Genomic DNA, 23,786 nt, shown 5'->3' on the forward strand with positions numbered 1-23,786 from the left:
AGTCTTAAATTAATATCAGACTGAGTTATGGAAGGAGGTTTTATTCATTAGAGTGTAGAAGAATGAGGGGTGATTTCACAGAGGTGTATAAATTAACACACTCAAAACGCTGGAAGAACTCGGCAGGTCAGGTAGTATCTATGGAAATGAATAAACAGTCAATGTTTCAGGCTGAGACTCTTCTTCAGGATTGTGTAGGAAGGAGGAAGAGACACGAAGAAAAAGGTGGGGAGAAGGGAAGGGACTGTCTGGAAGGTGATAATTGAAGCTAGGTGGGTGGGAAAGGAAAAGAGTTGGAGAAGAAAGAATCTGCTAGGAGAAGAGAGTGGACCATAGAAGAAAGGGAAGGAGCATATCTCTGATGTCCTGGAACGGAAAGTCACATCCTGAGAACAGTTGTGGCAGAGCGGAAGAAACTGTGGAAAGGGAATGGCATTTTTATAGCCGATAGAGTTGGAAGAGGCATAGTCGAGATAACCTTGGTAATCAGTAGGTTTATAAAAGATGTCAGTTGACAGTTTGTCTCCAGAGATGGAGACAGAAAGGGGAGGGAGAGGTGTATAAAATCATGTATAGATAGGGTGAATACATTCACTTTTTCCCAGGGTTGGGGAATCAAGAACTAGAGGGCATAAGTTTAAGGTGAGAGGGAAGAGATTTAATAGTAACCTGAGGAGTAACTTTTTCACCCAAATGGCAGTCAGTATGTGCAATGGGCTTCCAGGGAAAGTGGTTGAGGTAGATACATTAATAACAATTTAAAAGACACTTGGACAAGTACATAGAAAAGGTTCAGAGAGATATGGGCAAAATGTGGGCATATGGGACTGGCTTAAATGGACATCTTGGTTGGCATGGAGTGATTGAGCAGATGGTCCTGTTTCCATGCTGTACAACTCTATCTCTTTGCTCTAGATTCCATGTACCTATAATGGTTGCTTCTTGTAAAGTCATAGGGTTAGGGTTGTACATTCAGCCCATCATGTCCATGCCCAAATATGATCATCCCATTTACCGCCAATTGGCCTTCCATATCTTGGTGATTACTGGTTGTCCAGCCACTTCTGAAATGTGGAAGTTTCTACATTTACTGCCCTCTCAGGTAACGTGTTCCAAATTCTTTTGTCTACTCTAAACCTACCTTTCGTACCTTTAAGTACACCTTGGCAAATTAACCATCATTTCCCCTGTTCTGATAATAGAAGCAACACCCAGTCCTTCTTTCAATGTGGCTATTCCACAGAATTTGTTTCCTTCTATTCTTGCAGTGCAGAAAGAAGAATGATTTTAATGTCAGCGGCATACACAGCCACAAAAACAAGCTTTTTGCAAGCTGCAGCACAGTGCGTCATAAGCAACAGAAACATAAGTTAACATGTACATCACTAAATGAAACAATGTTCCTCCAGACCAAGGTGCATAGCACAGTAAAATAACTCGCACACTTAAGTAATATTACCACGGATAAAAAGGTTATTGATGCACCATCAATAACTCTTGGAGACCTGAGGCGAGAGATAGGCTTTTATTAGCTGGAAGAGAGCAGTCAGCAGCAAGTGACCATCACACAACATCCTGGAGACTGAGGGGGGAGCAGTGCCTCCAATCACCTTTATACAGGAGTCTGTGAGAGGAGCCACAGGAGCAGTCAGCAGGGGGCGTGTCCAGACAGGTATATGTAGTTCACCACAGTCATATGATACGTTAAAAAGTAAACAGTATATATTACTGCCGCTTCATGTGTGATGAGATCTGGGTGGTAGTAGGGAGTACAGTTGTCTTACAGCCTGGGGGAAGAAGCTGTTTCTCATCCTGACAGTTCTTGTCCTAATGCTATGGTACCTCCTGCCTGATGGTAGAGGGTCAAAGAGATTGTCGGATCGATGGGAGGGGTAATTGATAATGCTAAGGGCCGTGCGTACACAGCACTCCTGAGAAATATCTCTAATGAGTGGAAGAGAGACCCTGATGACCCCTTCAGTAGTCCTCGTAATCCCTGTACCAAACGGCGATGTAGACTCAGTGGTGCTCCTGTAAAGATTTATTGAAATGGGGGAGGGGAGCCTCATACACCTCAATCTCCTCAGGAAGTAGAGACGTTGCTGTGCTTTCTTGACCAAAGAGGTGGTGTTGAGGAACTAGGTGAGATCATCCATCACGTGCACTCCCAGAGACTTGGTGCTCGTAAATCTTTTCACAGAGGAATCATGTATGTGCAATGAGGATTGGTCAGACTGCACCTTCCTAAAGTCCACAATCATCCCTTATCTTGTCCATGTTGGGACTCAAGTTTTTCAGCACATTGTCCAACCATGATTTGATCCACTTCAGTGAGGTGACCAGAACTGAGCACAGTACTCCAAGTGGGGTCTGACCAGGGTTCTATACAGCTGTATATTACCTTTTGGCTCTTGAACTCAACCCTACAGTTGATGAAGGCCAACGCACCATCAGGACTGGACAAAGGGTCTCGGCCCGAAACGTTGACAGTGCTTCTTCCTATAGATGCTGCCTGGCCTGCTGTGTTCCACCACCATTTTGTGTGTGTTGCTAGAATACTTATTAACCTTGAGCACATGGTAGATGAGGAAAAATAGTAGCATGGACAGAATGCTTTTGTTTTGACCAGAAATAGAGTTAGATTAAAAGCAAGATGTTTGGATAAGACAAAAGATAGAAGCAATGTACTTAACGAGCGCTCAAGCGCGCGCGCGTGTGTGTGTGTGTGTGTGTGTACACTCACATTAGGAAGGAGGGAGATGAAAGTACAATCTTGAAATGTTTGTCAAGCATACTGTACAGTTGCATCAGTGCTTTTAACCCTACAATGGATTCATTGCCTTTGTCAATACTAAAGCAACAGAGGGTACAATTGTCACAAGCATTTAAATAGTTAAATGTTCTCTGTATTACAAGAATCAGTATATATTATTTTAACCCATTTTACATGTTATTTGAAGAGTTATTCACCTTGTGCTGGACCCACAGGTCTGGAAAACTGGGCAATAAGTGGCAGTGGTGTTAGACCAGGACAGACGTTTGTCACGTTCGTCACTGGAGATGGCGTTGGAGATTGGGTTGGCGAGTTAAGAGGACTATTTAGTTGTGCGTTGACCTGAGGAAAAAATGTCAGAAGTAAACAGCAAACATCACAGATAAATAACTTTAAGTTAAAACTTTGCAATATTGTCCTACAGACCTTTTCAATGCAAGTACAGGTTCATAATCCCTTATCCGAAATCCTTGGGGCCAGCTGCATTTCCGAATTCAGAATTTTTCGGATTTCAGAATCCCTTTTTATTGGTTCCGAGACCACCCACAGATACCAAAAAACATGTATGCTCAAGTCCCTTATTTAACCTGTCTCAGTGTGGGTGGACTTTGGGGCCTGGCGGAGCTCCAGACCTACACACATCCTCCCGTATACTTTAAATCATCTCTAGATTACTTATAATACCTAATACAATGTAAATGCTATGCAAATAGTTGTTATACTGTATTGTTCAGGGAATAATGACAAGAAAATTTTATTTCCCACAGAAATATTCAATAAAACATAAAAATATACAGCTTCAAACGAACCGAATCAAACACATAGTAAATGACTTATTGGAATAAATGTAGAACATCACTGTCACTATAAAACTTCAGTAACTTGTCTTTCTGTTTCTTTAAATCATATACAGTGGTAGTTCCGACACCATATTCTTCAGTAAGATGCCACACAGACACACCATGATCAAGCTTCTGCAATAACTCCACTTTCTGCATCATTGATAATGACAGATGCTTCCTTCTCTTTTTCTTGTTGTTACCCATAGGGGTATCTGCAGCTCTTTTTGACATTTTCACAGTGAAATTAAACACAAAGTCAACAGTGAACACAAAATATCAGCGAACAGCAAATGCAAGTGTAACCAGTACGAACACTGAGCCACAACTGACGTCTGGCAGCCTTTGCTAGTGCTGCCACGTCACACCTGAGTGACGTCAGCTGTTGGCGAAATAAACTTCGGTTTTCGAAGCTTTTTGGATTTCAGAATTTTGGATATGGGATTGTGGACCTGTATTAGTTACGTTTTAATACTGAAGAACATAAGGCAATGGAAATTAACTGTTTCCTAAAACTTCCAATTGTCTTTTTAACTTTAAATAATATCAAATCAGAACACGATTAAAAAGATAGAGTAATCAGTTTTAAAATGGTATCTGAATTATGTCTGCATGTCCTTGACTAGTAACCCCTGCCACTTAACTCTGCTTCTTGTGATACCTGCATTTGGTATTGTGAATGTTCTAGTTTCCTGTCTCAAAGTTTCAAATATTGTGCATTAATTTCTGGACAAAACTGTTATCTGTGCCTCATTCCATTGCATATACTCCATGAGTACAAGGTTTCATGATATTTATATAAAAAAAAGTAGTTGATCATGCAACTGTTACAAACCTGACAAAATCTATTGTCATCTTATTAAGTTCAACTGTTCAGTACAGAAAACAATGTTTTAACATTTGAAATTAAACTGACAGAAGCTGGAGAAACTAGTAAAAAATCATAATGTCAAGTCTACTGACTGTGGAAGAATACAAACATGTGAATTGGTGATTTTGGCTTCACAATGAAATGATCCAGCAGCCTGAAGGTAGTGTACAAGATAGTTAATTAAAAAAAAATCTCCAGTCAAGTCCTTCAACAAATCTGAGATATCCTATTTCAACATAAGATCACAGTCATAAAAATTAATACTTCAATTAAAAGCTGTAGAATAACCTTCTAGATGTCCTAATTACAGCTTGTGCTTGTCAGTTAAGCTGTCAGTTCCTCAGAAATGATCCACTGGCTTAGACAAATGTGTAAAATGCGAAGCCATAAACACATTTACAGCCTCAATAACAAAAAAGGGAAAAAAGGGAAAGTAATAACTTCACAAAGCATAATTTACAGGGGAATAGATTTCTAAAAACATCTTTCTCCATGAAAATCTATTTTGCAATATATTTCTATTTTGTCCATCTTGATAAAGTTTTAACTTGAAGTTTTTCCTTGAGAGAGCTACAACACCAAGTATAGTGGGATAAGAGCGATGTGAGAGACTCCCGTTGATGTATTTTTTTAAATTTATTATCCAAAATAACTGCTTTTACAGTCAGTCACTCAGAAGATGATCAGGCCAGCAGCTAACTTGAAGGAAAGACTCTTAAATTTTCAGGATACAGGGCTGCGAGGTTTTACACTCAGTGGTACACCTCATTAATGTAAATATCTCATCAGCCAGTCACATGACAGCAATTCAATCCATAAAAGCATGCAGGCGTGGTCAAAAGGTTCATTTGTTGTTCAGACCAAGCATCAGAATGGGGAAGAAATGTAATCTAAGTCACTTAGACTGTGGAATGATTGTTGGTGCCAGATGGGGTGGTTTGAGTATCTCAAACTGTTGATATCCAGGGACTTTCACACATAAGTCTCTAAAGTTTACAAAAAAGGGTGCAGAGAACAAAAAAAAAACATACAGTGAGTGGCAATTCTGTGGGCAAAAATGCCTTGTTATTGAGAGAGGTCAGAGGAGAATGGCCAGACTGGTTCAAGCTGACAGGAAGGCAATAGTAACTCAAATAACCACACGTTACAACAGTGGTGTGCAGAAGAGCATCTCTGAATGAACAACACATTGAACCTTGAAGTGGATGGGCTACAGCAGCAGAAGACCACAAACATACACTCAGTGACCACTTTATCAGGTACCTCCTGTACCTAATAAAGTGACCACTGAGTGAATATTTATTCGCTGAAAGTTTTATTTTTAGTAGACCCAAAGAGAGATGTTGATTTTACATATGCAGAATAGCTAAAGGACATGTGTACCAATTTCAAGTTTAAAAAAAACATTTTTATCCAGATCTAGCCCCACTATTCTAGAGTACAGAAATCTCAAGTAGTGCTTCAAAATATGTGGAATAACTACTGTAACTATGAAAAAGTGGTGTTATTTCTTGCTCCACTTTTTTATGCTGTGTATTCAGTAACTATATAATTTTGTAAACCAAACTGTGCTGAAAGGATGACTAGCCAATATTACCATTGACTTTCCCAATAGACCTTCACTGGCTGAAGAGATGGGTGGCTGACTTTTCCGTTGGCCTCTGTCAATATTGTGATGCAATATTTTGCTCAGAATTATACTACAGGTTTCGTCAGAGGCTCATGTGCTATTATCTTTTGTTGTGGAGAAGTGCCCTGCCTACTGTTATAATTAGAACATGATCAGCATCAGAGGTGCTAAAGAAGCAAACTTCTGCACAAAAGATGCAGGAAGTCAAGCTGATCGGACCTTTAATTTCATTGTGCCTATGATATATTATGGTGATTAGAAAATGCCAGTTTAAAATAATGGACTCAGTAGCAACACACACAAAATGCTGGAGGAACTCAGCAAGCCAGGCAGCACCTATGGGAGAAAAAGTACAGTTGACATTTCGGGCCTTACAAGCCCGATTAAATTTTTTGAGGATGTGACTAAACACATTGATGAAGGAAGAGCAGTGGATGTAGTGTATATGGATTTCAGCAAGGCATTTGATAAGGTACCCCATGCAAGGCTTATTGAGAAAGTAAGGAGGCATGGGATCCAAGGGAACCTTGCTTTGTGGATCCAGAATTGGCTTGCCCACAGAAGACAAAGAGTGGTTGCAGGCGGGTCGTATTCTGCATGGAAGTTGGTGACCAGCGGTGTGCCTCGGGGATCTGTTCTGGGACCCTTACTCTTTGTAATTTTTATAAATGACCTGGATGAGGAAGTGGAGGGATGGGTTAGTAGGTTTGCTGATGACAGAGGTTGGGGCTGTTGTGGTTAGTGTGGAGGGCTGTCAGAGGTTACAGCAGGACATTGATAGGATGCAAAACTGGGCTGAGAAGTGGCAGATGGAGTTCAACCCAGATAAGTGTGAGGTGGTTTATTTTGGTAGGTCAAATATGATGGCAAAATGTAGTATTAATGATAAGACTCTTGGCAGTGTGGAGGATCAGAGGGATCCTGGGGTCCGTGTCCATAAGACACTCAAAGCTGCTGCGCAGGTTGACTCTGTGGTTAAGAAAGATGTGAAAACCATAGAAAGGGTGCAGAGGAGACTTATAAGGATGTTGCCTGGATTGGGGAGCATGCCTTACGAGAATAGGCTGAACTTGGGCCTTTTCTCCTTGGAGCGTTGGAGGATGAGAGGTGACCTGATGGAGGTGTATAAGATGATGAGAGGCATTGATCGTGTGGATAGTCAGAGGCTTTTTCCCAGGGCTGAAATGGCTACTACAAGAGGACACAGGTTTCAGGTACAGATGAGATGTCAGGGATAAGTTTTTTTTTTACGCAGAGTGGTGAGTGCGTGAAATGTGCTGCCAGCAACGGTGGTGGAGGCGGATGCGATAGGGTCTTTTAAGAGACTTTTGGATAGGTACATGGAGCTTAGAAAAATGGAGGGCTATGGGTAACCCTAGTACTTTCTAAGGTAGGGACATGTTTAGCACAACTTTGTGACCTGAAGGGCCTGTATTGTGCTGTAGGTTTTCTATGGTTCTATGCAAGTCCATCTGTTTCAAATTCCATAAAAGAATATTTGCATTTTATGTAATGACTTGGGAGTGTTAAAAACGTGACGTCCCCACAGAAGGGAACTGAGCCAAGTAGTAGGCCCTTCCACAAACCCATCAACTCATTGCTGAGTTGGAGGCTCTGGAGTAGACTAGAAACAAAGACCTCAGAGTTATATGTTGTAGGAGTTACATCTCTATTTCATATGTTTTTTTTTCCTCGAAAGGTATGACAGAGAATAGAAGCTCAGGCCAGGAATTAGAACATTTAAAGAAATTGTGTTTCTCATGTTCAAGTTCAGTTTATTGTCATTCAACTGTGCACATGTATATCACCAAGAGAAACAATGTTTCTCTGGAGCAAGGTGCATAACATAGCAAATATAACAAACATACCCAACACTTAAGTAATATTACCACAAATAAAAAGGTTATATGATACAAGTTAAAAAGTAAACAGTATATATTACTGCCGCTTCATGTGTGATGAGATCTGGGTGGTAGTAGGGAGTACAGTTGTCTTACAGCCTGGGGGAAGAAGCTGTTTCTCATCCTGACAGTTCTTGTCCTAATGCTATGGTACCTCCTGCCTGATGGTAGAGGGTCAAAGAGATTGTTGGATGGATGGGAGAGGTCATTGATAATGCTAAGGGCCGTGCGTACACAGCACTCCTGAGAAATATCTCTAATCAGTGGAAGAGATTGATTTTAATAACGGTTTTCTTCAATGAAGAGGTCGACTCCCGATCCCGCCTGCCTTCGCTCAGCCCAGAGTCTGTCCTCTTACATAAGCCTCCACTGCCTATTGCAAGCAATTCAACTGTGGAGGCATCACAAATGAGCTGGATGTTATCCACATCCAATGTGGACAAGATAGGCACATTAACAACATTTAAAAGGTACTTTGGACAAGGTACACGGGCAGGAAAGGTTTAGGAGGATGTGGGTTAAACACAAGCAAATAAGACTAGATAAACCATCATTGATAACTTCGCTCATCTCAAAACTGAACCGATTCCACAAACTACAAATTCTGTTCCAAGGACTCTACAACTCGTGTTGTCAATATTATTTATTTAGTTGGTCTTGTTTGCACTCTGGTTGTTTGTCAGTCTTTGTGTGTCATTTTCTTCATTGATTCTGTTGTACTTCTTTGTTCTACTGTGAATACCTGCAAGAAAATGAATCTCAAAGTAGGATATGGTGATGTACTTTGATAATAAATTTAGCCTGAATTTTGAACTAGCTTAAGTGGGACTCCATACTTCTATAATTTCCCCATTCACACACATCCCAGGAGAGGTGGCAGGAGTGGCCCCCAACTGTACCCTCCAAATGGGGGAGTTTGGCCAACCCAGAATTGACTGAGGTTCATGTCTGTGACCATCTCAGATGCAGGAAACAAACTGCTGGAGGAACGCAGGGGGTCAGGCAACATCTCAAAAGGGCAACATTATGATAGTCATGGGAGATTTTAACATGCAGGTTGATTGGGAAAATCAGTTTGGAAATGGATCTTAAGAGAATGAGTTTGTTGAATGTCTATGAGGTGACTTTTTAGAGCAGTTTGTTGTTGAGCCTACTCGGGGATCAGCTATACAGCTGCCCCCACCCCTTTACAAAGGTAGAGCATTCCTATGAAATCTTTCTTAAGCTAAAATGGCGTAAAGCGAAGAACCATTAATTTATATGGGAAATTTTTTCGTAAAAGCGAAAATGCTCTTTGTAATGCAAAAACAGGTTACTAATGTAGGTCTTTTATAAAAGCGAAGTGGCGTAAAGCGAACATTCGTAAAGTGGGGGACAGCTGTACTAGATTGGGTGTTATGTAATGAAAGAAAGGTGATTAGGGAACTTAAGGAGGCAGTGATCACAAGATGATTAAGGACCAGGAGCAAATGGACGGAGTGTTACCTCATAAGGGAAAATAAAATATCATGGGATATGTAGAAAACATGTGCTTTAATTTCAATTGAAAATGAACAAATGCATTACAACAAAATATCTGTCTTTGAAGTCCCATGGTATTTAGCTATTTATTGAAATGACTTTTAAAACACTGAAAATTAAATGAATAAAATACAGCTTTTTTAAATAGTAACAGTTATTATTTTAAAGCACTGAAAATTCTGTTATCCTTCAAGATATTATCATCATCGCTCTCCTCCTGACTGTCTTTATTTCAAAAACGGTAGGAGATGCAGGTCTACTTGTCCTGCTCCTTCTTATTCAATTGTCCCCTGTGCCAAAACTCAACAACGACCAGCACAAGGACAGAACAGTGACAGTGCGCCAGTATGCGGAGCGCGTTATTTGATCTGGAGCACATTTTTTATTTTGAGAACGTACGTGCACCTGCGCACTACTCATGTCCATCACTTAACAGAAATGACATGTAACATGTAAGGCTTATTGAAAAAAATATTTTCAAATGCATTTTTTACATAACACAACGAAGAAACTTATTTTTAATTTCAGTGGGAACAGTGTTGTTGGTCTCCCTTTTTAGCCAGCGCATCAAAGTCTGGATTTAGTTTTGTTGTGGTGATTCTCAGGATGGATCTGAGGTGTTGGTCAGTTAACTTGGATCTGTGGCTGGCTTTGTTGATGTTCATGACGCTGAACGCCTGTTCACACAAATAGGTCAAGACGAACAAAGAGTAAAGCGCAAATGTGGAGTAATACGCTGTACCTCAACAAAGGTCAATGTGTAGCGGTGTGCTACATGCAGCGCTAAAATTACGACACGGAGTCGGTAACTGCAGTCAAAGAAAAAAACTTTATTCGAAATCCCCAGCCTCACTTTTAAGCCTCCCTCAACCTGCCCCCCGTGGCGCAGAGGCTCCAAAGCTCTGTGCTCGCAAATCTCCGCAGGCTATCTCCCTTAGCCGGAACGCTGGCTAATTGTGAGCCGGTTTGGATGTGCCAGGAAATGGGTCGCCACAAATGTATATAGAGTGCGTCATCTATTGGGAAAACGTCAGAATTGCGGGGAAAAAACATTAACAAGGTTTATTAATATCATTTCATCAAGTTCTGCAGGCCGGATTAAAAAGCTTAACGGGCCAAATATGGCCCGCGGGCCGTAATTTGCCCATGCCTGCTCTATCCCCTTACAATCAAAGTTCAACATTACATTAACTTTTCTTGATGTATTTGGTGTATCTGCATGCTGACTCCGTGTTTCACGTAGGAAGTCAGCCAGATCTCATTGAATACCAATATTATTAGTTTCACAACTTTCAATTTCTTTTAATTTTTCTTTTAACTAGATTGGACAGCCTTAAATGTTACATTATACTCCACCCACTATAGTTTTGCCCTTTTACAGGTTTTTGCTTGGAAATTAGACTTATTTCTGCTTTTTTAAATATGAGCAATCATGATGAAATTGGTAAAGTTAGCATTCCTGGACATAGCAAACATGAGGAAATCTGCAGATGCTGGAAATTCAAGCAACACACACAAAATGCTGGTGGAACACAGCAGGCCAGGCAGCATCTATAGGGAGAAGCACAGTTGATGTTTCGGGCCGAGACCCTTTGTCAGGACTACAAAGTGAATAGTAAAAGCTTTTTCCAGCATGTAAAAAATAAAAGAAATATGAGAGTGGATATAGGACCACAAGAAAATGAGGCCGGAAAAATAATAACAGGGGCCGAGGAGATGGCAGATGAACTAAATGAATATTTTGCATCAATCTTTACGGTGGAAGACACTGGCAGTGTGCCAGATGTTGAGGGGTGTGAGGGAAGAGAAGTGAGTGCAGTTACTATTACAAGAGTGAAGGTGCTCATAAAGCTGAAAGACATAAGGGTACATAAGTCACCCGGACCAGATGAACTGAAAAAGGGTGTAGCAGAGATTGTGAAGGCATTAGTAATGATCTTTCAAAGTCATGGTGCCAGAGGACTGGAAAGTAGCAAATGTCACTCCACTCTTTAAGAAAGGAGGAAAGCAGCAGAAAGGACATTATAGACCAGTTATACTCGTCTCAGTGGCTGGGATGATGTTGCAATCAATTGTTAAGGATGATCTTATGGTGTACTTGGTGACACAGGGAAAGATAAGATAAAGTCAGCATGGTTTCCTTAAGGGAAAATCTTGCCTGACAATCCCTTCAGAATTCTTTGGGGAGTTACATGTAGAATAGATAAAAGGGAATGCAGAGGGCATTGGGTATTTCAACTTTCAGAAGGCCTTTGACAAGGTGCCACAAGTAAGGCTGTGTACAAAGTTAAAAGCCCTTAGTATTATAGGCAGACTTTGATAGGTTCTAGATTGGACACGGCATCAAAGATTATGGGGGAGAAGACTGTGGAGTGGGGCTGAGGAGGGGAAATAAGGATCAGCCATGATTGAATGGTGGAGCAGACTCAATGGGTCAAAAGGCCTAATTCTGCTCCTATGTCTTTTGGTCTTAACTCTGGCAAGAAATAATCAATGATTTGCATTGAGAACCTCCATCTGGCCCGAAGCCATGACTGTACATTTCCATCCACAGATGTTGAGATCCTCCAGCAATTTATTTTCTTTTGCTCGAGATCTCAGCAGCTGCAGTCTTGCGTGTGTCGATCTCCAATGGGTCGCAAACTCACAGAGACAAAGACCAGTTTGAATCTGTTTCATTTGGTTTAATCTCTCTCAAACGGTTGATTGTTTTAATCATAGGTCTGAGTCTGCAAGCAAAATCGCAGCGTCTCTTTGTGGTAAGATTTCTATTGCCAATTTAACCTTAATGAAGGAAACTTTAAGAAAATGCTGTATGCTTGAGGGTGAATAGATCACTTCAGGTTAGAGGAAAACACCTATAAGCTGGCATCTGTTCAGAAATTCTAATAGTTTGTTACATAGGACACGCAATGTAAAGTGGGTGTCTAGAGTGAGTGAGTGAGTGTGTGTCTGTCTCCACAGGGTCCAGACTGTGAAGGACTTTGTGTCCACAGGCAATGCCCAGAGTGTGAGAGGAGTGTTTATTTCACAGACAGGATCCAGATTGTGAGTGGAGTGTTTATTTCACAGACACGGTCCAGAGTTTGAGTGGAGTGTTTATTCACAGACAGGGTCCAGAGTGTGAGTGGACTGTTTATACACGGACAGCGTCCAGAGAGTGAGTGGAGTGTTTATTCACAGACAGGGTCCAGAGTGTGACTGGAGTGTTTATTCACAGACAGGGTCCAGAGTTTGAGTGGAGTGCTTATACACGGAGAGGGTCCAGAGAGTGAGTGGAGTGTTTATACACGGACAGGGTCCAGAGAGTGAGTGAAGTGTTTATTCACAGACAGGGTCCAGAGAGTGAGTGGAGTGTTTATTTCACAGACAGGGTCCGGAGAGTGAGTGGTGTGTTTATACACAGACAGGGTCCAGAGAGTGAGTGGAGTGTTTATTTCACAGAAAGGGTCCAGAGAGTGAGTGATGTGTTTATACACAGACAGGGTCCAGACAGTGAGTGGAGTGTTTATTTCACAGACAGGGTCCGGAGAGTGAGTGGTGTGTTTATACACAGAAAGGGTCCAGAGAGTGAGTGGAGTGTTTATTTCACAGAAAGGGTCCAGAGAGTGAGTGGTGTGTTTAAACACAGACAGGGTCCAGAGAGTGAGTGGACTGTTTATTCACAGAGAGGGTCCAGAGAGTGAGTGGAGTGTTTATTTCACAGACAGGGTCCAGAGAGTGAGTGGAGTGTTTATATGCACACAGGGTCCAGAGAGTGAGGGGAGTGTTTATTCACAGACTGGGTCCGGAGTGTGACTGGAGTGTTTATTCACAGACAGGGTCTTGAGTTTGAACGAGTGTTTATACACGGACAGTGTCCAGAGAGTGAGTAGACCGTTTACCCACAGACAGGATCCAGAGAGTGAGGGGAGTGTTTATACACAGACAGGGTCCAGAGAGTGAGTGGAGTGTTTATTCACAGACAGGGTCCAGAGTGTGACTGGAGTGTTTATTCACAGACAGGGTCCAGAGTTTGAGTGGAGTGCTTATACACGGAGAGGGTCCAGAGAGTGAGTGGAGTGTTTATACACGGACAGGGTCCAGAGAGTGAGTGAAGTGTTTATTCACAGACAGGGTCCAGAGAGTGAGTGGAGTGTTTATTTCACAGACAGGGTCCGGAGAGTGAGTGGTGTGTTTATACACAGACAGGGTCCAGAGAGTGAGTGGAGTGTTTATTTCACAGAAAGGGTCCAGAGAGTGAGTGATGTGTTTATACACAGACAGGGTCCAGACAGTGAGTGGAGTGTTTATTTCACAGACAGGGTCCGGAGAGTGAGTGGTGTGTTTATACACAGAAAGGGTCCAGAGAGTGAGTGGAGTGTTTATTTCACAGAAAGGGTCCAGAGAGTGAGTGGTGTGTTTAAACACAGACAGGGTCCAGAGAGTGAGTGGACTGTTTATTCACAGAGAGGGTCCAGAGAGTGAGTGGAGTGTTTATTTCACAGACAGGGTCCAGAGAGTGAGTGGAGTGTTTATATGCACACAGGGTCCAGAGAGTGAGGGGAGTGTTTATTCACAGACTGGGTCTGGAGTGTGACTGGAGTGTTTATTCACAGACAGGGTCTTGAGTTTGAACGAGTGTTTATACACGGACAGTGTCCAGAGAGTGAGTAGACCGTTTACCCACAGACAGTATCCAGAGAGTGAGGGGAGTGTTTATACACAGACAGGGTCCAGAGAGTGAGTGGAGTGTTTATTCACAGACAGGGTCCAGAGAGTGAGTGGAGTGTTTATACACAGACAGGGTCCAGAGAGTGAGTGGACTGTTTATTCACAGACAGGGTCCAGAGAGTGAGTGGAGTGTTTATTCACAGACAGGGTCCAGAGTGTGAGTTGAGTGTTTATTCACAGACAGGGTCCAGAGAGTGAGTGGAGAGTTTTTACACAGACAGGGTCCAGAGAGTCAGTGGAGTGTTTATTTCACAGACAGGGTCCAGAGAGTGAGTGGGGTGTTTATATCACAGAAAGTGTCCAGAGAATGAGTGGAGTGTTTATTTCACAGACAGGGTCCAAAGAGTGAGTGGAGTGTTTATTCACAGACAGGGACCAGAGTTTGACTGGAGTGTTTATTCACAGACGGGGTCCGGAGCTTGAGTGGAGTGTTTATACACGGACAGGGTCCAGAGAGTGAGTGGAGTGTTTATTCACAGACAGGGTCCAGAGAGTGAGTGGACTGTTTATGCACAGACAGCGTCCAGAGAATGAGTGGACTGTTTATTCACAGACAGGGTCCAGAGAGTGAGTGGAGTGTTTATTTCACAGAAAGGGTCCAGAGAGTGAGTCGACTGTTTATACATGGAAAGCTTCCAGAGAGTGACTGGACTGTTTATTCACAGACAGGGTCCAGAGGGTGAGTGGAGTGTTTATCACACAGACAGGGTCCAGAGAGTGAGTGGAGTGTTTATTCACAGACAGGGTCCAGAGAGTGAGTGGAGTGTTTATACACGGACAGGGTCCAGACAGTGAGTGGAGTGTTTATACGCAGACAGGGTCCAGAGAGTGAGTGGACTGTTTATTCACAGACAGGGTCCAGAGAGTGAGTGGAGTGTTTATCTCACAGACAGGGTCCAGAGAGTGAGTGGTGTGTTTATTTCACAGAAAGGGTCCAGAGAGTGAGTCGACTGTTTATACATGGACAGCATCCAGAGAGTGACTGGACTGTTTATTCACAGACAGGGTCCAGACAGTGAGAGGAGTGTTTATTCACAGACAGGGTCCAGAGAGTGAGTGGAGTGCTTATTCACAGACAGGGACCAGAGTTTGACTGGAGTGTTTATTCACAGACAGGGACCGGAGTTTGAGTGGAGTGTTTATACACGGACAGGGTCCAGAGAGTGAGTGGAGTGTTTAAACACGGACAGGGTCCAGAGAGTGAGTGGAGTGTTTATTTCACAGACAGGGTTCAGAGAATGAGTGGTGTGTTTATTCACAGACAGGGTCCAGAGAGTGTGTGGACTGTTTATACACAGACAGCGTCCAGAGAGTGAGTGGACTGTTTATTCACAGACAGGGTCCAGAGAGTGAGTGGAGTGTTTATTCACAGACAGGGTCCAGAGTGTGAGTGGAGTGTTTATTTCACAGAAAGGGTCCAGAGACTGAGTGGAGTGTTTATTCACAGACAGGGTCCGGAGATTGAGCCAAGTGTTTATAGAGGGACAGGGTCCAGAGATTCAGTGGAGAGTTTAAACACGGACAGGGTCCAGAGAGTGATTGGAGTGTTTATTTCACAGACAGGGTTCTGAGTGTGACTGGAGTGTTTATTCACAGACAGGGTCCAGAGAGTGTGTGGACTGTTTATACACAGACAGCGTCCAGAGAGTGAGTGGACTGTTTATTCACAGACAGGGTCCAGAGAGTGAGTGGAGTGTTTATACATAGACAGTGTCCAGAGAGTGAGTGGCGTGTTAATCCACAGAGAGGGTCCAGAGAGTGAGTGGACTGTTTATTTAATACACAGGGTCCAGAGAGTGAGGGGAGAGTTTATTCACAGACTGGGTCCAGAGTGTGACTGGAGTGTTTATTCACAGACAGGGTCTTGAGTTTGAACGAGTGTTTATACATGGACAGGGTCCAGAGAGTGAGTGGACCGTTTACCCACAGACAGGATCCAGAGAGTGGGTGGAGTGTTTATGCACGGACAGGGTACAGAGAGTGAGTGAAGTGTTTATTCACAGACCGGGTCCAGAGAGTGAGTGGACTGTTTATTCACAGACCGGGTCCAGAGGGTGAGTGGAGTGTTTATCACACAGACAGGGTCCAGAGAGTGAGTGGACTGTTTATTCACAGACAGGGTCCAGAGGGTGAGTGGAGTGTTTATCACACAGACAGGGTCTAGAGGGTGAGTGGAGTGTTTATCACACAGACAGGATCCAGAGAGTGAGTGGAGTGTTTATACACAGACAGGGTCCAGAGAGTGAGTGGAGTGTTTATCTCACAGACAGGGTCCAGACAGTGAGTGGAGTGGTTATACACAGACAGGGTCCAGAGAGTGAGTGGAGTGTTTATTCACAGACAGGGTCCAGACAGTGAGTGGAGTGTTTATTCACAGACAGGGTCCAGAGTATGAGTGCAGTGTTTATTCACAGACCGGGTCCAGAGAGTGAGTGGACTGTTTATTCACAGACAGGGTCCAGAGTACGAGTGGAGTGTTTATTCACAGACCGGGTCCAGAGAGTGAGTGGACTGTTTATTCACAGACAGGGTCCAGAGGGTGAGTGGAGTGTTTATCACACAGACAGGGTCCAGAGAGTGAGTGGAGTGTTTATTCACAGACAGGGTCCAGAGACTGAGTGGAGTGTTTATGCACGGACAGGGTCCAGAGAGTGAGTGGAGTGTTTATACGCAGACAGGGTCCAGAGAGTGTGTGGACTGTTTATTCACAGACAGGGTCCAGAGAGTGAGTGGAGTGTTTATCTCACAGACAGGGTCCAGAGAGAGAGTGGAGTGTTTATTCACAGACAGGGTCCAGACAGTGAGTGGAGTGGTTATACACAGACAGGGTCCAGACAGTGAGTGGAGTGTTTATACGCAGACAGGGTCCAGAGAGTGAGTGGACTGTTTATTCACAGACAGGGTCCAGAGAGTGAGTGGAGTGTTTATCACACAGACAGGGTCCAGAGAGTGAGTGGAGTGTTTATTCACAGACAGGGTCCAGAGTGTGAGTTGAGTGTTTATTCACAGACAGGGTCCAGAGAGTGAGTGGAGAGTTTTTACACAGACAGGGTCCAGAGAGTGAGTGGAGTGTTTATTTCACAGACAGGGTCCAGAGAGTGAGTGGGGTGTTTATTTCACAGAAAGTGTCCAGAGAATGAGTGGAGTGTTTATTTCACAGACAGGGTCCAAAGAGTGAGTGGAGTGTTTATTCACAGACAGTGACCAGAGTTTGACTGGAGTGTTTATTCACAGACGGGGTCCGGAGCTTGAGTGGAGTGTTTATACACGGACAGGGTCCAGAGAGTGAGTGGAGTGTTTAAACACGGACAGGGTCCAGAGAGTGAGTGGAGTGTTTATTCACAGACAGGGTCCAGAGAGTGAGTGGAGTGTTTAAACACGGACAGGGTCCAGAGAGTGAGTGGAGTGTTTATTCACAGACAGGGTCCAGAGAGTGAGTGGACTGTTTATGCACAGACAGCGTCCAGAGAATGAGTGGACTGTTTATTCACAGACAGGGTCCAGAGAGTGAGTGGAGTGTTTATTTCACAGAAAGGGTCCAGAGAGTGAGTCGACTGTTTATACATGGACAGCGTCCAGAGAGTGACTGGACTGTTTATTCACAGACAGGGTCCAGACAGTGAGTGGAGTGTTTATTCACAGACAGGGTCCAGAGTATGAGTGCAGTGTTTATTCACAGACCGGGTCCAGAGAGTGAGTGGACTGTTTATTCACAGACAGGGTCCAGAGTACGAGTGGAGTGTTTATTCACAGACCGGGTCCAGAGAGTGAGTGGACTGTTTATTCACAGACAGGGTCCAGAGGGTGAGTGGAGTGTTTATCACACAGACAGGGTCCAGAGAGTGAGTGGAGTGTTTATTCACAGACAGGGTCCAGAGACTGAGTGGAGTGTTTATGCACGGACAGGGTCCAGAGAGTGAGTGGAGTGTTTATACGCAGACAGGGTCCAGAGAGTGTGTGGACTGTTTATTCACAGACAGGGTCCAGAGAGTGAGTGGAGTGTTTATCTCACAGACAGGGTCCAGAGAGAGAGTGGAGTGTTTATTCACAGACAGGGTCCAGACAGTGAGTGGAGTGGTTATACACAGACAGGGTCCAGACAGTGAGTGGAGTGTTTATATGCAGACAGGGTCCAGAGAGTGAGTGGACTGTTTATTCACAGACAGGGTCCAGAGAGTGAGTGGAGTGTTTATCACACAGACAGGGTCCAGAGAGTGAGTGGAGTGTTTATTCACAGACAGGGTCCAGAGTGTGAGTTGAGTGTTTATTCACAGACAGGGTCCAGAGAGTGAGTGGAGAGTTTTTACACAGACAGGGTCCAGAGAGTGAGTGGAGTGTTTATTTCACAGACAGGGTCCAGAGAGTGAGTGGGGTGTTTATTTCACAGAAAGTGTCCAGAGAATGAGTGGAGTGTTTATTTCACAGACAGGGTCCAAAGAGTGAGTGGAGTGTTTATTCACAGACAGTGACCAGAGTTTGACTGGAGTGTTTATTCACAGACGGGGTCCGGAGCTTGAGTGGAGTGTTTATACACGGACAGGGTCCAGAGAGTGAGTGGAGTGTTTAAACACGGACAGGGTCCAGAGAGTGAGTGGAGTGTTTATTCACAGACAGGGTCCAGAGAGTGAGTGGAGTGTTTAAACACGGACAGGGTCCAGAGAGTGAGTGGAGTGTTTATTCACAGACAGGGTCCAGAGAGTGAGTGGACTGTTTATGCACAGACAGCGTCCAGAGAATGAGTGGACTGTTTATTCACAGACAGGGTCCAGAGAGTGAGTGGAGTGTTTATTTCACAGAAAGGGTCCAGAGAGTGAGTCGACTGTTTATACATGGACAGCGTCCAGAGAGTGACTGGACTGTTTATTCACAGACAGGGTCCAGACAGTGAGTGGAGTGTTTATTCACAGACATGGTCCAGAGCGTGAGTGGAGTGTTTATTTCACAGACAGGGTCCAGAGGGTGAGTGGAGTGTTTATCACACAGACAGGGTCCAGAGAGTGAGTGGAGTGTTTATACACAGACAGGGTCCAGAGAGTGAGTGGAGTGTTTATCTCACAGACAGGGTCCAGACAGTGAGTGGAGTGGTTATACACAGACAGGGTCCAGAGAGTGAGTGGAGTGTTTATTCACAGACAGGGTCCAGACAGTGAGTGGAGTGTTTATTCACAGACAGGGTCCAGACAGTGAGTGGAGTGTTTATTCACAGACAGGGTCCAGAGGGTGAGTGGAGTGTTTATCACACAGACAGGGTCCAGAGAGTGAGTGGAGTGTTTATTCACAGACAGGGTCCAGAGAGTGAGTGGAGTGGTTATACACAGACAGGGTCCAGAGAGTGAGTGGAGTGTTTATCTCACAGACAGGGTCCAGACAGTGAGTGGAGTGTTTATACGCAGACAGGGTCCAGAGAGAGAGTGGACTGTTTATTCACAGACAGGGTCCAGAGAGTGAGTGGAGTGTTTATTCACAGACAGGGTCCAGAGAGTGAGTGGAGAGTTTTTACACAGACAGGGTCCAGAGAGTGAGTGGAGTGTTTATTTCACAGACAGGGTCCAGAGAGTGAGTGGGGTGTTTATTTCACAGAAAGTGTCCAGAGAATGAGTGGAGTGTTTATTTCACAGACAGGGTCCAAAGAGTGAGTGGAGTGTTTATTCACAGACAGGGACCAGAGTTTGACTGGAGTGTTTATTCACAGACGGGGTCCGGAGCTTGAGTGGAGTGTTTATACACGGACAGGGTCCAGAGAGTGAGTGGAGTGTTTAAACACGGACAGGGTCCAGAGAGTGAGTGGAGTGTTTATTCACAGACAGGGTCCAGAGAGTGAGTGGAGTGTTTATTCACAGACAGGGTCCAGACAGTGAGTGGAGTGGTTATACACAGACAGGGTCCAGAGAGTGAGTGGAGTGTTTATTCACAGACAGGGTCCAGACAGTGAGTGGAGTGGTTATACACAGACAGGGTCCAGACAGTGAGTGGAGTGTTTATTCACAGACAGGGTCCAGACAGTGAGTGCAGTGTTTATTCACAGACAGGGTCCAGAGGGTGAGTGGAGTGTTTATCACACAGACAGGGTCCAGAGAGTGAGTGGAGTGTTTATCTCACAGACAGGGTCCAGACAGTGAGTGGAGTGGTTATACACAGACAGGGTCCAGAGAGTGAGTGGAGTGTTTATTCACAGACAGGGTCCAGACAGTGAGTGGAGTGTTTATTCACAGACAGGGTCCAGACAGTGAGTGGAGTGTTTATTCACAGACAGGGTCCAGAGGGTGAGTGGAGTGTTTATCACACAGACAGGGTCCAGAGAGTGAGTGGAGTGTTTATTCACAGACAGGGTCCAGACAGTGAGTGGAGTGGTTATACACAGACAGGGTCCAGAGAGTGAGTGGAGTGTTTATCTCACAGACAGGGTCCAGACAGTGAGTGGAGTGTTTATACGCAGACAGGTTCCAGAGAGAGAGTGGACTGTTTATTCACAGACAGGGTCCAGAGAGTGAGTGGAGTGTTTATCACACAGACAGGGTCCAGAGAGTGAGTGGAGTGTTTATTCACAGACAGGGTCCAGAGTGTGAGTTGAGTGTTTATTCACAGACAGGGTCCAGAGAGTGAGTGGAGAGTTTTTACACAGACAGGGTCCAGAGAGTGAGTGGAGTGTTTATTTCACAGACAGGGTCCAGAGAGAGAGTGGGGTGTTTATTTCACAGAAAGTGTCCAGAGAATGAGTGGAGTGTTTATTTCACAGACAGGGTCCAAAGAGTGAGTGGACTGTTTATTCACAGACAGGGACCAGAGTTTGACTGGAGTGTTTATTCACAGACGGGGTCCGGAGCTTGAGTGGAGTGTTTATACACGGACAGGGTCCAGAGAGTGAGTGGAGTGTTTAAACACGGACAGGGTCCAGAGAGTGAGTGGAGTGTTTATTCACAGACAGGGTCCAGAGAGTGAGTGGACTGTTTATGCACAGACAGCGTCCAGAGAATGATTGGACTGTTTATTCACAGACAGGGTCCAGAGAGTGAGTGGAGTGTTTATTTCACAGAAAGGGTCCAGAGAGTGAGTCGACTGTTTATACATGGACAGCGTCCAGAGAGTGACTGGACTGTTTATTCACAGACAGGGTCCAGACAGTGAGTGGAGTGTTTATTCACAGACATGGTCCAGAGAGTGAGTGGAGTGTTTATTCACAGACAGGGTCCAGAGAGTGAGTGGAGTGTTTATACACGGACAGGGTCCAGAGAGTGAGTGGAGTGTTTATTTCACAGACAGGGTCCAGAGAATGAGTAGCGTGTTTATTTACAGACAGGGTCCAGAGAGTGTGTGGACTGTTCATACACAGACAGCGTCCAGAGAGTGAGTGGACTGTTTATTCACAGACAGGGTCCAGAGAGTGAGTGGACTGTTTATTCACAGACAGGGTCCAGAGAGTGAGTGGAGTGTTTATCACACAGACAGGGTCCAGAGAGTGAGTGGAGTGTTTATTCACAGACAGGGTCCAGAGTGTGAGTTGAGTGTTTATTCACAGACAGGGCCCAGAGAGTGAGTGGAGAGTTTTTACACAGACAGGGTCCAGAGAGTGAGTGGAGTGTTTATTTCACAGACAGGGTCCAGAGAGTGAGTGGGGTGTTTATTTCACAGAAAGTGTCAAGAGAATGAGTGGAGTGTTTATTTCACAGACAGGGTCCAAAGAGTGAGTGGAGTGTTTATTCACAGACAGGGTCCAGACAGTGAGTGGAGTGGTTATACACAGACAGGGTCCAGAGAGTGAGTGGAGTGTTTATCTCACAGACAGGGTCCAGACAGTGAGTGGAGTGTTTATACGCAGACAGGGTCCAGAGAGAGAGTGGACTGTTTATTCACAGACAGGGTCCAGAGAGTGAGTGGAGTGTTTATCACACAGACAGGGTCCAGAGAGTGAGTGGAGTGTTTATTCACAGACAGGGTCCAGAGTGTGAGTTGAGTGTTTATTCACAGACAGGGTCCAGAGAGTGAGTGGGGTGTTTATTTCACAGAAAGTGTCCAGAGAATGAGTGGAGTGTTTATTTCACAGACAGGGTCCAAAGAGTGAGTGGAGTGTTTATTCACAGACAGGGACCAGAGTTTGACTGGAATGTTTATTCACAGACGGGGTCCGGAGCTTGAGTGGAGTGTTTATACACGGACAGGGTCCAGAGAGTGAGTGGAGTGTTTAAACACGGACAGGGTCCAGAGAGTGAGTGGAGTGTTTATTCACAGACAGGGTCCAGAGAGTGAGTGGACTGTTTATGCACAGACAGCGTCCAGAGAATGATTGGACTGTTTATTCACAGACAGGGTCCAGAGAGTGAGTGGAGTGTTTATTTCACAGAAAGGGTCCAGAGAGTGAGTCGACTGTTTATACATGGACAGCGTCCAGAGAGTGACTGGACTGTTTATTCACAGACAGGGTCCAGACAGTGAGTGGAGTGTTTATTCACAGACATGGTCCAGTGAGTGAGTGGAGTGTTTATTCACAGACAGGGTCCAGAGAGTGAGTGGAGTGTTTATACACGGACAGGGTCCAGAGAGTGAGTGGAGTGTTTATTTCACAGACAGGGTCCAGAGAATGAGTAGCGTGTTTATTTACAGACAGGGTCCAGAGAGTGTGTGGACTGTTCATACACAGACAGCGTCCAGAGAGTGAGTGGACTGTTTATTCACAGACAGGGTCCAGAGAGTGAGTGGACTGTTTATTCACAGACAGGGTCCAGAGAGTGAGTGGAGTGTTTATCACACAGACAGGGTCCAGAGAGTGAGTGGAGTGTTTATTCACAGACAGGGTCCAGAGTGTGAGTTGAGTGTTTATTCACAGACAGGGCCCAGAGAGTGAGTGGAGAGTTTTTACACAGACAGGGTCCAGAGAGTGAGTGGAGTGTTTATTTCACAGACAGGGTCCAGAGAGTGAGTGGGGTGTTTATTTCACAGAAAGTGTCAAGAGAATGAGTGGAGTGTTTATTTCACAGACAGGGTCCAAAGAGTGAGTGGAGTGTTTATTCACAGACAGTGACCAGAGTTTGACTGGAGTGTTTATTCACAGACGGGGTCCGGAGCTTGAGTGGAGTGTTTATACACGGACAGGGTCCAGAGAGTGAGTGGAGTGATTAAACACGGACAGTGTCCAGAGAGTGAGTGGAGTGTTTATTCACAGACAGGGTCCAGAGAGTGAGTGGAGTGTTTATTTCACAGAAAGGGTCCAGAGAGTGAGTCGACTGTTTATACATGGACAGCGTCCAGAGAGTGAGTGGACTGTTTATGCACAGACAGCGTCCAGAGAATGAGTGGACTGTTTATTCAAAGACAGGGTCCAGAGAGTGAGTGGAGTGTTTATTTCACAGAAAGGGTCCAGAGAGTGAGTCGACTGTTTATACATGGACAGCGTCCAGAGAGTGACTGGACTGTTTATTCACAGACAGGGTCCAGACAGTGAGTGGAGTGTTTATTCACAGACATGGTCCAGAGCGTGAGTGGAGTGTTTATTTCACAGACAGGGTCCAGAGGGTGAGTGGAGTGTTTATCACACAGACAGGGT

At 44.5% G+C, this 23,786-nt stretch overlaps 1 protein-coding gene across 3 annotated transcripts in view; it reads left to right on the top strand.

Moving 5' to 3' along the window:
- The window catches only part of LOC132384722 (beta-1,4 N-acetylgalactosaminyltransferase 1-like), a 142,062-nt gene that overhangs the window by 16,315 nt on the left and 101,961 nt on the right, over positions 1 to 23,786 (top strand). For all 3 annotated transcript variants that reach the window (XM_059956123.1, XM_059956124.1, XM_059956125.1), the window contains exon 5: positions 12,257 to 12,294. In XM_059956123.1, coding sequence (XP_059812106.1) covers positions 12,257 to 12,294 — 38 coding nt within the window. The remainder of the gene's footprint in view (positions 1 to 12,256; positions 12,295 to 23,786) is intronic.

The sequence above is a fragment of the Hypanus sabinus genome, chromosome X1, assembly GCF_030144855.1.
Source record: "Hypanus sabinus isolate sHypSab1 chromosome X1, sHypSab1.hap1, whole genome shotgun sequence".
In the NCBI taxonomy this organism is placed as follows: Eukaryota; Metazoa; Chordata; class Chondrichthyes; order Myliobatiformes; family Dasyatidae; genus Hypanus; species Hypanus sabinus.